This window comes from Meles meles, chromosome 6 (assembly GCF_922984935.1).
Source record: "Meles meles chromosome 6, mMelMel3.1 paternal haplotype, whole genome shotgun sequence".
Classification (NCBI taxonomy): domain Eukaryota; kingdom Metazoa; phylum Chordata; class Mammalia; order Carnivora; family Mustelidae; genus Meles; species Meles meles.
Window position 1 is genome coordinate 47,607,281 of NC_060071.1, and position 16,293 is coordinate 47,623,573.

General features: G+C 47.8%; 1 protein-coding gene across 1 annotated transcript in view; it reads right to left on the bottom strand.

Annotated features, from left to right (window-relative positions):
- CA12 (carbonic anhydrase 12) overlaps nt 1–16,293 on the bottom strand; it is a 56,752-nt gene that overhangs the window by 9,793 nt on the left and 30,666 nt on the right. The window contains exons 5-10 of the mRNA XM_046007815.1: nt 9,301–9,480; nt 8,306–8,448; nt 4,973–5,068; nt 4,038–4,101; nt 3,697–3,854; nt 2,262–2,388 (exon numbers count right to left, since the gene is read on the bottom strand). Of these exons, the coding sequence (XP_045863771.1) occupies nt 2,262–2,388; nt 3,697–3,854; nt 4,038–4,101; nt 4,973–5,068; nt 8,306–8,448; nt 9,301–9,480 (768 nt within the window). The remainder of the gene's footprint in view (nt 1–2,261; nt 2,389–3,696; nt 3,855–4,037; nt 4,102–4,972; nt 5,069–8,305; nt 8,449–9,300; nt 9,481–16,293) is intronic.

Here is a 16,293-nt window from a genome sequence, read left to right on the forward strand (position 1 = left end):
TAATCAGCCTCCAAATGAACAGGTTTGCCTTGGACTGCCGTGGTGTCTCACTCCAAGGGGAGAGCTGGGCCCAGCTTGGGCTCCATGAAACAGCATTTCTGGGTGAACCGTTCAGGAAAGGCAGTGGCAAAGCTGCGTTTGGGTTTTGATCCTGATGTCCTTAGCTTGGAGTCAGTCTCCAGGCTTCTGCTGAGAGGCCCCTCAAGCTCCCCAGCTAGACTAGGAGAGTCTACTGAAATAGCTCTGCTACCGGCCTGACCACACTGCCCTCTCCATGAGCGCCAGCTTAGACCTGAGGCGGTCTAAGAAGATGGCTAATTATTCCCAGTGCCACAATCCATTGTTACAAGAAGAGGTTACTTTGGGATGCCAGGCTCAAATTCCTGCATGGTTTCTTCTGATCCTCTGTAACTGTCCTCAAACATTGTCCCTGCAACGTAAAGTGAGGATGGGCAGTTGTTAGTGTCCACTTAGAATCATATAACATGTTAGTACTGAAAGGATGTTAGCTCGCCTAGTCCAGCCTATCATTTTATGGCTGAAGAAACCAAGCCAAAGAGGGACATGATTGGCTTACATCATACAACCAGGAGGAAATAAACAGAGGCCTCGAACCTAGGTCTTTTGACAATAGGAGGGGGAATATTTATCACCTCATCCCCAGTGTATCCCCAGTGACTTGTACAGACCAGCCCAGAGAGGAGATCTGATTACAATCTTTGAATCACAAACAAAATTCTACCTTATCTATGTGGGCCCAGTCATTTATCTCCAGGTAGAGTTTTTATTTTATCTAAGAGTTGAAGTATTTCCCATTTAACCCTTAACTACTACATATTCCATTTTGAAGAACAGGAAAAGAGAAATTTATATCCAAAAGAGATCATAAAGGATAATTCTATACATTTGAGGCATTTCCTAGAAAAGAAGTTGACAGTTATCATCATATAGATTCTCAATTTTTAGGAAGGGTCATTGTTCACGGATTCAGTTTTCAGACTAGGAAACTGAGGAAAAGAGAGAAATTACCTTAACCAGTGGCATCTGGAGAGGAGAGCACAAAAGATAAATTCTTGGGCAGTTCTCGATTCTGTAACTGACAGAAGAAGCTAATTCCGACCATAGGTATGGGCCCGTTCAGAAGGGCGCGTTTCTAAAGCTTTCTGGCAAGGGCTTCGAAATACAATACTCCTATGTTTAACTAAGCTTAGTCAGTGGTAATTATAATCTCACACAGTAGGAAAAGAACAACAACAAAAGAGGTACACCAGAGGAGACCTGGTGAGAGCTGACAGGTGGGTCAATGGGGTCATGTTTAGATAGGGTCACCTGGCCCAGTTCAGTGACAAGTGATATATGAGGATAAAGTGGAACTTCCACAGACCTACCCTGCTTCTGACCACTTGCGGTTCCCTTCTCGAGCGTGGCTCAAGAATCTACAGTGAGAAAGTGAACTTGGAGGTTCAAAGAAGAGTGTGGGTCCCAACAGTGTTCTCTTACCTGTTTCCCTGGACCCCGGCTTCCAACAGTATCGACACAGATACTGAACAGATAAAGAAGTTCAATGTCCTTCTGGGGAGTTAGGGTTACAGATGTAAAAGAACTGAGCTTTCATAGCATTAGGACTAACCCAAACTTCACGCTTCATTCAGTGTAGCTCCTGTGTGCCTGCACTTAAGGAGATGAGACCATAGGGCAGTGAACGCAGACGCTTTCTTGCCTGACGGGTCCTGCGATATTAGGCGGTGAGCTGCTATGGCTGCAAATGTGGATTATGCCCCTCTGTGAATCCTTACAAAGGACCTTCCCGGACATTAGTGATGCCGGCGGTGCTCTGAATCACCCAGCCAGGCTAAAGGTGGACCTTCATGCCAAGAAAGCCTAGGGTAAGAAGTCAGGAGTTACAGTCCTATCATGTGTCTTAAAAGAAGGGTAGTTCTCCAGAGCAGAGCGGTCCTCCAGAGCATCCTCTCGTCCCCATCTGTGGGAGACTCCAGATTTAATGAGGGCTCAGGTCCACACACCTAGAGTCTCTGACTAGTGTTTCCCCACAAAGGCTCAGGGAAGTCAAGAGCAGAAGGGCAGCCTCAGTGAACCCACACACAGTAGCTTCTTACACACTCTCGTTCCCTTGGTAGCCAGAGTGCTCTTAACCCAATTCCTAAGGGCATCGGTGACAAAGCCCGAGGGTAGCCACCCAACTTCATGTAAGATGGGTGTCTCGGTACCACACTCCCCACACACACACCACATCTTCTCACCTTGTCGGAAAGAGATGTACACTTGCCTCTCCTCAAACTCCTGGACCCGCCGGAAGTTGTTGACCATTTCTCTGGGGGATGGGTCATCCACGTATGTGTAGTACAGAGCAGTCTCCAAAGCCAGCAGCTGCAAGGGTAGCAGCAGAAACATACCCCGTGGGCAGAGTGATGCTCTCTTGCCTGACTTCAATGGTGAAGAGAGCTCTGGGGCTTGGCAGGAGGCACATTACTAAGCCATGGGACAGCCAGAGAACCGTGCCCTCACCAGCAGGTATCTGGCTGACTGGGCACTGGTTGAGCTGGTCTTTCCCCTCCTCCCAACGCTTGGAGGAAGGTTAGTGCTATTAGCTGCTGGGTGGCAGAGGGACTCCTCAACCTCCCACGGAAATAGTGTTCCTCTCATGGGCCCGATTTGGAACCCAGCTCTAAATTAGAGGGACCTAACACTTATTCTGATGGTCTCATTCAAAGGAACAAAAAGGAGGAGGCAAGAGTTTCACAGGCCCTCTGGCGACTGGTTCCACAGAATTTTCATACACCCACATAGATTATATAATCGGTTTCCAAGGCAGTTTCTAGCTTAGGGTATTACCATTTTCCCGAACATTTCATCTCTTGATTCATCACATCTTTATTCCTGTCCGCCTACCTGTTGCCATTTATCTACATTACTCAGATCAGTAGCTCATAGTAAAAAAGAAGAAGCAACAGTGTAAGGGCCTTCCTGGACTCAGGGAGAGGACCAGGGGGGGCGGGGTGGGCCAGGAGCCCATGTGTGGCACTTTCCGGGCCGTGTCTCCTGGACAACCAGTTTTCTTCTTGATGAATTTCTGGCGAGCAGAGGGATGGACAATGACCAGAAACTCCGGTCTGCCTTTGGGGCTTAGCTTTGTGGCCAATCAGTGGGCGATCCCACAAGTTCCCTCATCTGTTTACCCCTCACTTTCATCACCTGTAAGATGAGAGGGTCAGAGATGATTGCTGAGGACTCTGTGCCCCCAGTTTTGCACTAGACCTTGAGCTTCCTGAGGGCAGGGACTGTCGCTTACTTACTGCTGCAACCCCAGCCCTCTGGTTTGTTAAACCATCTAACTGGCTCCGTCTTTGTTCTGCCCCATAAAGGAACTGTGCTCTCTCCCACCACAGAGGAAACACCATCCAGCTACTGAGGGAAATGTTAGGAAATGCAGCTTAACAACTCGTTTGTAAGGAACTGTGGACCCGGGTTCATTTTCTTAGCTTGACTCAGTAACTCCAGTCTGCAACTCAGCTTGTCCTTTCTGCCATGCTGCCAGGTGCCTGTGATATTTGGAGAGGTTTGGCATAGCTGTCAATGAAGCTCTAAGTGAGGAAACCAAGTTATTGATGATGATCTGGGTGATGGCAGGGACCAAGGTACCACGTGGTCTGTGACTCAGAAGGGCACGACAGTTACCTGCTCCTGGGAAATTTGCACAGGGTTCCGGAAAACTGTCCAGAGCACGGTGGGGTGGCAAGGGGGTGTGGTCAGGGACCCTTTGTAGCGGTAGTACTCATCAGGCCTCTCGGGGAGCAGCTCTTCAATGCTGAAACCCGGAATGAGCACCTCTTGGCCTGGAGAGACATGGTGGAGAAATGGTGTCAGCCTTTCTCCCCATGGCCGAGGTGCTGCTGCGCCCATGACTGAACCTAGAATATGAACCTGCTCCCTGCATTCATTTTTCTTCAGGTCACATGGGAGTGACTCCCTCCCTCCTTCTCCAACAGAGGGTGAATATGCATCCAAAGACCACTTACCTTTGTATCTTACATCTTGAAGGTGCTTGAAGATCTTGTCATAAGATGGACTGAAGGAGCCTATCTGCAACAGAGATGGGGCAGGCTGAACTAGGACAATTCTGTTGACTGAGCCTGGTTCGACCGCTACTCAGGGAAGGGCTCAGCTAGGGGCATATAGTTATCATTGCCAAGATCCTCCCCGGAGGATGCACTTTACCAGGACAATTATGAAGGATCCCTGGACTGTTAGGGATTCAGGGTGATGGTCCTGTCCTCTTGCTTCTCAGGATCCAAGGTGCTGAGCACTCAAGGCACTGGGGCTTTTGTGTCCCAGGGCAAGGAATATGGCTTGTGCTCCTGATCATTAGGCTGTGAGCCAGAAAGCCACAACTAGCATGTTCTCTAACCAGAACTTAAGGGAGCTTGAGTTCACACAAGCCAAGTCAGGCAAGTAAGCATGTTGAGAAATGAGGTACATGTTGTCTTATTAGGGAGAAACATGCAAGCAAATCAGGAAACATTCCCATTTTCTGGGACTAAGGAAGTAGCTCACTCTAGGGTCCATGTAAAGAATGGAACTTGGATATCAGAAGTTGTGTAAGGGGTTCAGACACCTGATGAGGCAGCACTGCATGATCCCCACCCCCAACCCCTACACTCAGGCCCTATCCAACGGGCAATTCTGAGCTTTATGCAACAGGGCTAGGAACGAGGGCTCATTTTTTCCAGTGTTCCAAAGGACACGCCCATTTCCGCTGCCCAGCCACAGAAAGGGCCGCCTCTAGGCCAAGAGAGAATGTACCCTATGGGGGAATACCTCCATCTCTAGAGGCAAGACACGGCCAATGAGAGTGGGCCATACACGTCCAACAGACAGGAATTCATGGACCAGATGCTGAGTCTGATCTCCTCCTGGCTTCAAATTTCACATAAAATCCTTTTAAACATCTTACCTCTATGAGAACAGCTAGGACAGCAAGGCCCTCTGACTTGTTACTGGCACTGCTGGCGTTGGGGTACAGGTCCGAGTTATAGTGGACGATATGCAGCTGCAGGGGAAGAAAAGCTGCTCACAGGGGATGGACGACTCCTGGGAACCCTTGACTTCGCAGAAGACTCAAATCCAGTGGGGAGGACAGAACCCCTCTACCCCTGCCCCAGGTAGATTAGGCCTCTCAGACCCTTTCCTTCATGGCCTCCCCAGTTTTCCCTTTTCCCTTAGTCCTCCGGACTGAAAACTCTACCAGGGCACACTGTCCATCTTATTCACTCATTGTATTCGTGTCTGATACGTGCTTGGAAAGTACCAGATATACAACAACTATTGAATGAATGAATGAATGAATGAATGAATGGGTTTTTCTACTAGCCACAAAAAAGCTTGGGTTCTTCGGAGGACTTCTCTCTCTTCTCAATCTTTCTTTCTTTCTACCTTTTCTCCTTCCCTTCCTTCCTTCCTTTCCTCCCTCCTTCTCTTCTTTCCTCCCTTCCTTTTCTCTTTCTCTCTCTCTCTTTTTTTTTTTATAGAGTGGGAGAGAGATGGGGAGGAGAGGCAAAGAGAGAGGAAAGAGAGAATCTTAAGCAGGCTCTACACCCAGCACAGAGCCAGATATAGGGCTCAATCCCAAGACCCTGAAGTCATGACCTTAGGCTGAAATCAAGAGTCAGACGTTTAACCAACTGAGCCACTCAGGTACCCCCCTCTGATTTTTTTCAACTTATTCTGGAGCCTATGGGAAAATAGTCTCATGTAGCCTGTCCAGCCTCAGCCTGGCCTCTCTGCATTTGATCTGATAGTAGTGGCTGAGGCAGGAAACCTCCAGCGGTAACTTATTATAACTGTATCCAGAGTAGGACTCGTATTTATCCCACAGGTGGAAAAAAAAATCACAGTATGGCTTTTATACAGATTTAATCAGCCATATTTTAAGATAGCAGAAAACAAGAATGTTACTCCCTGAATATAGATTCTTACCTTTAAAAAATGAAATTCTAAGCTCATTTTTTTCCAAGCAGGAATTACTTGTCATTATTAAAGTGAGGAAAAGAGAACTTCCCGAGAAATCTTGAATTTAAAAGTCTAAGTATTATGACATTGTTATAACATATTCTTTTTTGTTTTGTTTTATTTTTTGTTTTTTTTTTGTTATAACATATTCTGACAATGTTTAACCTTATTTTTAATCCAAAAGGTGGTGTCACCTGTCCTCCAAGAAATTGTATTAGTAGGTAGGTCTATATATATGATACACATTTTTGTTGATTCTTTGCCTCTTGGGACTATAGCACATTGAGATTTTCTCTCTTTTCCCTTCATCTCTTTTTCTATCTTCTGTGTTCGTAAATAGAATTCAAGCATATTTTATTGAATACAGCTCATGTTGTTCAAATTTAAATGACCCTTTCTAATTTTTAAAAACTATACAAAATTATTTTTTCTTTTAAGTAGTCTTCTATTAAAGATTTCTTGGGAACTCTTACTTTACCGTGTTTCCCTGTGAAGGATACAGCCTGTCATGTTGCCCATACCGTGTAAGCTTGGCCCAGCTTTGAGAAATGGAAACTTCTATATGGCTAAACCTCTGAAGGTTCTATACCCTTACTTCTATAGCTGCCCTTTGTGCTCATGGCCTGTTTCACCACTTTTCTTACTGTGTTCAGATTAAATCAAGAGGAGGTGAAGACTAACACAGACAGAACAGAATTCCCTGCTGAGATTAAGAGAGTCTTCTTTATTGGACTCAATCCAGAAGAACTGCTACACTTTCAGGGACACTCCATAGAGAATCTGCCACTTTGGGGTCAACTTGATGTATTTTCCCTATTATAGACATGTATGGTCCACCTTCACTAGGCCCTTGGTAACAGATGTGGCTTACGAGCAGAAAATACAATAACTAGAAATATTTTTAAATGCTCAAACTCTCCCAGCCTACACCCTAACTCCTTCTTTATTCCCTATAGGTAAGTAGAGGCCTGCACATTGCAATTAGCCTGAAAGAAATTGCAGTCCTGAAGGGTCAGAGATGGGTCTGGTTTGAAGTACGTGCACCTCCAAGAGTGCCATCCTATTGGGCCGGAATTACAGCCCCTCCACTTGTAACTCGACCTGTAATTAGCCCGAGCATTAAGCAGTTTAGCAGTAAAGAGAGAATGGTCATGTCATTATTTACCTGGCTGATCAGTAGCTTTTATCTCCTTGTATTTATTGCCCTGTAAATGTTCAGAACCATACGCCCAAGTTCTATCCCATGGGAGCTCTGAAATGGAGCAACTCAAGCACCCCACGTCCCCCCTGCACACCTGTGGGGCAGGCACAACGCTCCGCTCCTCCTGCTTTCGTGTGGCCTTTTGGGTCAGTGCCGCAGGATGACATGACATAACACAGTGCTGTGCTCACCTCCCAAACTATCCTGGTCGAGTCTGTCACCGCGCTGATGCCCAGGGGATTGTAATGCCAGGCATCCCTCCGCTTGCGGCCAAGTAGAAGAGTAGCCCTGGGTCCCAAGGTTCCAAGTACCACCCATGCCCAGAGGAAAGGAAAGATGGGAAGGGAAAGGCCGATGCAAACATCATGGCATGTGAGGAAAGACTGAGAAGTTTGGGGGAGCAGTTAGCCCAGTATGATCCAGCAGTGGGATACACACAAAATATTATACAGAATGGGCTTCCTGATGCATATTCTCAGACCCTAACTCAAGTCTAGGGTAAGAAGCTGCCCCAGTTGATGATATCTTGAGATCTCTAAGCTGTATTACACTGATCAGACCCTTATAACCAGGGTCATCCACTGTTCTTCCTTTGACTGCTGTACCTCCCACTTCTAACAGGTTTGGCCCTTGGCCATAGGTGTCTCTGTGGTATTGGAACACAGAGATGCCATAGTCAAGATGCTATTACGTACCTAGGATGACCTATGTCAGCCAGAGAAGCTGGTGGGATCTTGATCTGTGCAAGCAGAAGGGCAATGTCTAGAAAAGGGGTATGTGCATCCCTCTGCCCCCCTGGGAGCACTGCCTTCTGAACAGCATCGTTCAGTAAGTTGCAGAGAGACAACCTGTGTGTTCAGGAGAGGAAGGGGACCAGGACACCGCAAATGAGCTGCCGGGTGACCAGAGTGGCTCTACCTTCCTGTGCTGCTGACAGCGCCAGGCGTGGGCGTGGGCGTGGCGAGCCTAAAGGCAGCCCCTGCTTGTGCTCCGATCTTACCTGTCCACCAGCCAGATGGAAGGGTACCAGACTACCCACCGCCAGGCAGCCTCTGCCAGCCCCGTGGCCACACTCACCTCTGCGGCAAAGTGCTTCCCACCGACAGTGTGCTCGGAGCCGCGTGGGTCATTCTGGTTCCCCCAGTGCAGGTGCAGCTGTGTGGCAGTGTAGCGGGACCGCAGGCCCTGGAGGTGCATGTCCGGGGTCAGGTTCAGCCTCACTGTGGGGAGTGGAGCCTTCAGAGCCCTGGCCCGCTGAGCATTGCCTGAGAGCAGTGAGGGAGGCAGTACCCGCCTGGGCCAGACAGGAGGCAGGTAGACTCAGCAAGCAGAGAGACACAGCCTGAGGATCAGAAACTTGGGCTCTTCTGAGAACGGCCCCATTTCCCTAAACCAATTCTAGCAGCACCAACACCTTCTTGGCTCCTCTGGGAAAAGGATGGCAGGAGCGTGAATACTAGACCAATGGGTGGGTGTTTTGTTTACACCTCCATGGATTACACACCCATCTATGAAGATAGAAGTTAATGAGCTATCTGCCAAGCCATAGAATATAACAATAACAATAAAAGTGACATTTATGAGGCATCTACCATATTCCAGATCCCAACACACGTAATCTCTAGTCTTCACAGTACACATCAATATGCCCATTTTCCAGAGCTGTGTTTAAAAGCTCAAGGAGGTTAATATTCTTACCCAGAGTCTCATGACTTCCAAGTTAGGAGTCAAGCCAGGATTCAAATCCATGTTTGTCTGACTCCAAAGCCTGGGGGACCCCACAATGAGTTGCATGGCTCCTGGAGTATTTGAGCCAAGGGACCAACGGGCTCAGGCCTGTCCGCTCCCCCCTCCCAAGAGACGTGCTTCTTCTGAGAGGTGCTGGCCTGGCAGAGCAGCCTCCAGCATCCCCTGAATGATCCAGGCATCCCTGGGCTCCCCCGGACCCGCTTCCCCCTCCCCTTCTCCTGGATACTTCCGTGGAGCCCCCTCCCTGCCGATGGAAGAGAGCAGTCCAAGGAGCCAAGGATGCTGGGACATCCCCTTGCAGGTCGCAGAGATCTCTCTCTCACCTGAATGGCCGTCGTTGGTCAGGATAAACTGCTCGTTGGCAGAAACATTGTAGCCTTGGAACCCCAGGGGCACAAGGCTGGCGTCGTACTGGAGAATGTCACTGTGCAGGTCTATCGGGGACTGTAGCATACCCCCACATGCCGGGTACTTCTTGGACCAGCTCTTTTCCCCGTCAGGACCTGGAAGGGGACATTCAAGCGCAAAGTTGAGTTGGTTTTCCACAAACGTTCTTTCCTCCCTTTCTAATCCGGTGTTCAATAGGATCCACTGCTTTTCTTCTCTTCATCCCCAGAGGGATATTCTTCAAGGCCTAGAGATCTCAGCTTATTGCTCACTTACTCTTAAAGTGATATGGGGAAAAGACTAGAGCAGACCCCATGCCAGGGACTAGGGCCCACCAAGCTCCATTTGAATTTTACATTGTTCATATTCTGACACAGTAGATATCCTCTCCACATAAAGACCTACTGATTTTCAACAATTTTGCATCTGTTTATGGAGAACCTATTATAAGCAGGAACTACTCAGTCTTGGGGGCGCCAGGTTGAACACAACAACAGGGCCCGTGCTTGCCCAAACTTGAATCCTCTGGGATGCTTAAGGCTGGAAAAATTGGCTCCAGCTCCAGGGAGGTCTCTGGGGTCAGTGGAGTTACAGGTATGATCTTCCTAGTAGGAAACCCTGGAGGACATTGACATACCCACATCTAGAGCAAGTATAAAACCCCACCTGATAGGGATACTTGAAAAATGTCAAGTAATTGGGGCACCAGGGTGGCTCAGTGGATTAAGCCGCTGCCTTCAGCTCAGGTCATGATCTCAGGGTCCTGGGATCGAGTGCCACATCAGGCTCTCTGCTCAGTGGGGGGCCTGCTTCCCCTCTCTCTCTACCTGCCTCTCTGCCTACTTGTGATCTCTCTCTCTGTCAAATAAATAAATAAAATCTTTAAAAATATATATCAAGTAATTATATGGCTGGAATCACAGAGCTAAGCGCAAAGTTTATACTGAGAGTGTGACAATACTGTGAAATGATGCCAAACTACCAGTGAACAGGAAGAGACTTAAAAAATAAATCCTCCAGGGCTCAGGCTTCTCGCTAACTACCGGGTAATTGTTCTTCCTCTGTAAATGGCAATAAACAATCCAATCCCATGTTCAGATAAACTTTCTCACTCCCACAGGGAATAGAATCTTTAAAGAATGTAAAGCTGTGTTTAAAAGATTATCTCCTGTGGTAATTAAATGGATTTTTAGGCGGAGGTTTCTCCAGAAAAGCAAATAATTGGCATGTTATGGCTCGTTAGGGTAGAACCATGGTGCCCTGTGGGCTCTCTCCGAGTTGGGACCCAAGTTTTACCTCTGGGGTCCATCATTATTTCAGCACCAGGAATGATAGTAACTGGAGCAGAGAGGAAATGAACACCACTTCTTCCGGGAACCCATCCATAGACAGCAGCACTATTCACAATACACTGGCCTCACAGAATCCTGGCTCCTTACCCCTTGTTCTCTAACTAGGGGACTTCATCTGAGAGTAAGGAGAGTCACAAGAAAAACTTGGTGTCCAGGTTCATTTAAAATGCTATGAGAAGTTGATCCGAGTTCTGAACATACACAGTAGAACCCTACTAATTTTTCAGGCTTTCAACTTTTGGATACACCTTCTTGGAAATGTTAGAACTTGAAAGAATTTCAAAATGTCCTGTCCAACCTTTCACTGGACACCAGTTTTCTCACTTGCTCATGTCAGTCAGGGTCTTCACTGAGCTATATTTTAATTTTCAAGACCACAGAGCCCTGAATTCAAAGCAGTTCAACTACACCAAGATGGCAGAGGGAGAGGGAGCCTGGAGGACATCAGAGTAAGACCATTCCTCAGCTGAGGACAAAACCAAATTCCTTAGGGACAGCAGGAAGCCGAGAGGGAGCAATCCTGAGGTATCATGCAAAGCCTCAGGTCAGCAAGAGCACAGCTACCAGGAACAAGCCTTCTAGAGTGAGGCCACCAGCCTTTTTTCTGCTCGCAGTGGCATTTGGACCCACAGCCAGGGTGGCAGAAGCTGCCGGCCATGCAGAAATGGAAAAACTCGGTGAGTAAAGAGGTACAGCAATGAAATGATTTCTCCTCGGATGCATGACTAAAGGGAATTGGGTTAGAAGGACTTTCTCTTCCCAGAACAGAGGTTCCGAAAGGTTTCATGAAGAGAGCATTCTGGTGCTAACTAAACCAAGAGCTCTTTGGGGATAGGAATATCTCATTTTGATCACTGTGAGCTCACATTGTGCTTAGGGCCACATGAATAACAGGCATTTGGTAAACACTTTGCCAAAGAATAAAAATTCCACAGAACAGAGAGCTTAGGAAAAGGTTATCAGGAGGAATTTTTCTTTTTCCTTGTTCCCTAAATACTCTTTATTGGAACTGACACTAAATTGGGTATTTGGGAGCAGGAAAGGGTAGGGATGTAAAAGGCAACAGAGCCAGTGTTGGCAAAACCTTCTTCGGAAAGAGAAGCAGCTATGTTGGACCAGAAGAGTCCAGAAAACAAGATTTCAGCACCAGCCATCCCACCACCTCAGTGAGTGACCTTGAGCAAGTCACATTCCCTGCCTGAGTCTCCTTTACCCTTCATTCAAATGAGAGAATTGAACACTGTGTTCGGGAAGTTCCGTTCTGGCTCTCAGCTCCAAGATGGATGGAGATTACTAGGACTAAGCGCCTCCACCCTCTATAACAGGCAAGTTTGAACGACTTGGAGAGAGCTGCTCATGCCAAGGCAGCTAGCTCCCGGGCATGTGACAAAGTGCCTGCTGGGATGGGGCTGTGGGACTGAGAGCACAGGGCACGGCTGCTCCCAGGGCAGGCAAGCCAGCCACCTCAGGAACCTGCCGCAGTGTTAGCTGCCGTCACCAGGGGGCGCTTGTCTTTGATCACTAGCCACAGTCCTTTATGGGCAACAGGGTCTAAAAAGCCTTTTCTACTCCTCCTGCTTTATTGTCATTATTTGTAGTAGTTGTGGCCCTTACAACTCTATAGTATCAGCAAGGTAAAAACTTCACCATTACAGATGGTGCATTCAGGCTTTCATGGCCTTCAGTGGCCTTCAGACCCTTCCCAGTCAGCCACCATGGTCAGCCTGGCTTCCCCACCATTATAGATGAAGCATTGAGATTAAATGATTTGCCCTAAGTAGGCCTTGGCTTAGTTACAGAGTTAACTTCCCTGGGTCACAGAACCTCCACGGCCTCCTGTTTTAGTATTTATCCAGAAGATCTGGGGCATGCCTGTGTCCTCCCTCTCCCGTGCTCTCCATGAAGGCAATGTTACCTTTACCCCTGCCTCTCCCATGATGCCTGGCACAGAGCAGGCCCTTACCTGTTTACAGGGCCGTATTCTGATGCTAATTTTCTGCTTGTTCCTCTCCAGGGACACATGCCCCTTTATTAATCCCCCTAGCTTCCCTACCACCCCATACCATTTTTTTTCTCATCAAAAAAGAAAAGAAAATTAGGTCACTTGCTCAGGTTCAAAATTTACCTTCCTAGCTTCCTAATTTACCTGCGTGAGGATGTGTTCTGTTTGGGAGCATTCAGTGAGAAAGAAATCTGGTTTACTGCCCTGTGGCCTGGGAGATGACCTGCCAAGTATGGGGCTTCACAGCAGTTCGTAGGACCCCCCTCCACCACCAGCATGATGGTCAGTGTCCCCTTCTTGCACGGTTGGGGACCTTGTCAGAGCAGCCTCCCATCCTCGTGGCTTGTGAGTGGGAGGGGTATGTGGTGCCGTGTGGGTGGGCACCGGGGAAGCAGTATTGGGGTGTTGTCAGGAGACCCTTTTCGACCCCCCATCCCTAGGCTCTGCCTGGGGGATGTGTGACTTCTTGCCAAAGTAACGCTGGCCTTTTGCAGGCAGCCACAGCCCAGACTGTGGCTTTTCAACTTGGTCTCAACTTTCACACTTATGCCAAGTGCCCTGGTGCCAGGAAACCCCACTTGGGACTGACTCTTCCCTAAGAGGCATTCATTTCCAGCTGCCGTAAGCACTCCACTTTTCTCAGTTTTGACTTTGCCTTTTCAGTTAATTGGATTCCTCACATGATCCCGATAAAGGAGATCATGTGTATCTCCCAGTCTGTTTTTCCAAACAAAGTCAAAGCATTATTTCTTTCCAGCTCATGTTTTTCGCTTTAGGCAAAACAGAGTTGGGCCAAACTTCTGTTTTGAAATGTGACAGGAGATTAACATGGCCCAGCTCAAAAGGCCTCTTGTGATCTCCGATTGGGAATTCCGAGGCCCAGGGTACAGGATCCGCATTACCCAAGGACAAGAATTTTTTGTCATGGAAAATTTCAAATACATACAACAGCAGAGAGAATAGCAAAATGAACCTCCACATCCCCCAGTTTCAACAACTAACCACTGGCAGAAACAAATCAGCCTCATTTGTATCGCACTCACTCTCCCCTATCCCTGGATAATCCTGAAACAAACCCGAATCATTTCCATCTGTACATACTTCAGTACGTGCCTCTAAAACATAAGGACTCTTGAACCCACCTTACCATTACCACACTTAAAAAGTTAACAATTCCTTAAGGTTATCAAATCTCATCGGAATTCAGTCCTCCAATTATCTCATCACTTTGTAATGGTTTATTTGTAACCTTCGGGATTCTAGTGAGGTCCGTATACTGCAGTTAGTTGACATGTTAGAGCCTAGATCTCAATTTGACGGCGTGATGCCTCACCAGAGAACCACTGCCCCCCCCCCCGCCCCCGCTCCTTCTTCCAAGGCTCATAACTCAGAGCCAGGTTGGCTGCGTCCATCCTTTGCCCTCACCGGGTCATAAAGTCCCATGTTTCCGTTACCACCACCACCTCTACCACTCCAGGACCTGCCCTCGTCTTGTCACACTGCACAGGCTTCCTGCAGAGTCCCTGCCTCGGGCTTTCCTAAATTCACCGCCAGGCTCCTTTCTTGTTGAAACCAAGTTTAACCAGATGTCACCCTGCTTCGAGGCACAGCCCTACCCTGCCCCTCCCTTTCTCCGAAGCATGCCCCTTCCGACCCAACAAAGCCGAGCAGGGCAGTAGCCATCTTTCATGGCCTGAAGCACCTCAGCCTGTGAAGGCCTTCGATGGCCTTCCGACCCTTCCCAGTCAGCCACGATGGTCAGCCCGTCTTCGCCACCCTCAGAACACGCTGTGAACTCAACCTTCACAAATGTTCTTAAGGCTTCCAATGCCGCCCTCTTTCCCCTTCTCCTTTCCAAATCTTGTCCACACTTGAAGTCCATCTCAAGTCCTGCCAAAGCTACTCCAGGGCTTTCTCCTTGCCCCGGACTCCTTAGCCAGCTTGCTGGGGGTTTGCACGGTGCTACAGTGATGGGAATGCTCCTTTAAGCCAAGTGCATGACTGCTGTCTCCAGACCAGCCCCTCAACCTGATCCAGACTAGAACTCTGTCTGCAGCTTTCAAAGTCTTTTTGAGGACTAGAGCTTTTTGTCACATCCCTCCCGCATGTCTGACATTGTGGCCCTTATGCAACACTTAAGAAATTGATTTGGAGGCACAGCCCCACCCTGCCCCTCCCTTTCTCCGAAGCTAGTTTCAGAAATCAAGCCACAAAGGGATGAGAGAAGAGTGTATGTGGACGTGTGCACGTGGTTATAGGAAGGTGAGGGTAACAAGAAGGGATTTGTTCTTAACGGATAGACTTAAGCATACTTCCATACAGAAGGGAAAGGGAAGGAGAGAAGAAGGGTTGGATCCAAGAGAAAGAGGAGCCTATGGATGGAGTGAGAAAACAGCGGGCTGGGGAAGGTCCAGCCAGCAGAGGCAGAAATAAACTCTGGGCTATGGAGTGAGGCACTCAATGAATGTTCATCATATGGATCAAGCGGGAACACTGAAGCCTGCCTGGAAATGAACCCCATGAAGTAAAAACCCAGTCAGAAATCCAGGAACTGGGGCGCCAGGGTGGCTCAGTGAGTTAAGCCCCTGCCTTCAGCTCAGGTCATGATCCCAGGGTCCTGGAATGGAGCCCCGCATCGGGCTCTCTGCTCAGCAGGGAGCCTGCCTCCCCATCTCTCTCTCTGCCGGCCTCTCTGCCTGCTTGTGATCTTTGTAAAATAAATAAATAAATCTTTAGGGGGACAAAAAAAAAGAAATCTGGGAACTCAGCAGGCCTATGAACCTGATCAGAGAGGACTGGCTATGGGAAGACAAGCCATCTGGTTTTCCACATTCCACAATGCACCAAAGTGCACCAATAAGCCTAAAAAAGTCAATGTGATTTTTTAAAATGAACTTATATTTCACTACTTTCTTAATACATCCGGTGGTTGGTTTGTTTTTTAAGATTTTGTTTATTTATTTGAGAGACAGCAAGAGAGAGCTCGAGCAGTAGGAGTGGCAAGGGAAAGTGAGAAGGAGACCCCCCACTGAGCAGAGAGCCCAGCATGGGGCTCGATCCCAAGACCCTGAGATCATCCTGCACTGAAGGCAGACACAACCAGCTGAGCTACCCAGGTGCCCCAATACATTTTGTGTCTTTTTTTAAAATTTAATTACAGAAAATTTCAAAGTAGGCACAGAAGTAAAGGGTATGGGGGCATCTGGGTGGCTCAGTTGGTTAAGTGTCTGAATCTTGATCTGGGCTCAGGTCATGATCTCAGGGTGGTAAGATCAAGGCCCACATTGGGCTCCCAGCTTGGAGCCTACTTAAGATTCTCTTTATCCCTCTCCCTCTGCCCCTCCTCCCCTCTCTCTAAAAAAATAATTAAAATAAATTTAAAATTTAAAAAGTAAAGAGTATCATATAGTGGCCCCATGTACCCATCTATCTATCCGCAACGAGTTTAGTTTTGTCTACCCTCCTCCACTGGATTATGTTAATGAAAATCTGTGGATGCTTAAGGATAAGAGGTCTTGAAAAATAACTACAATACGATTTTCACTTCTAAAAACCGTTGGCAGTAATTTCTTAAT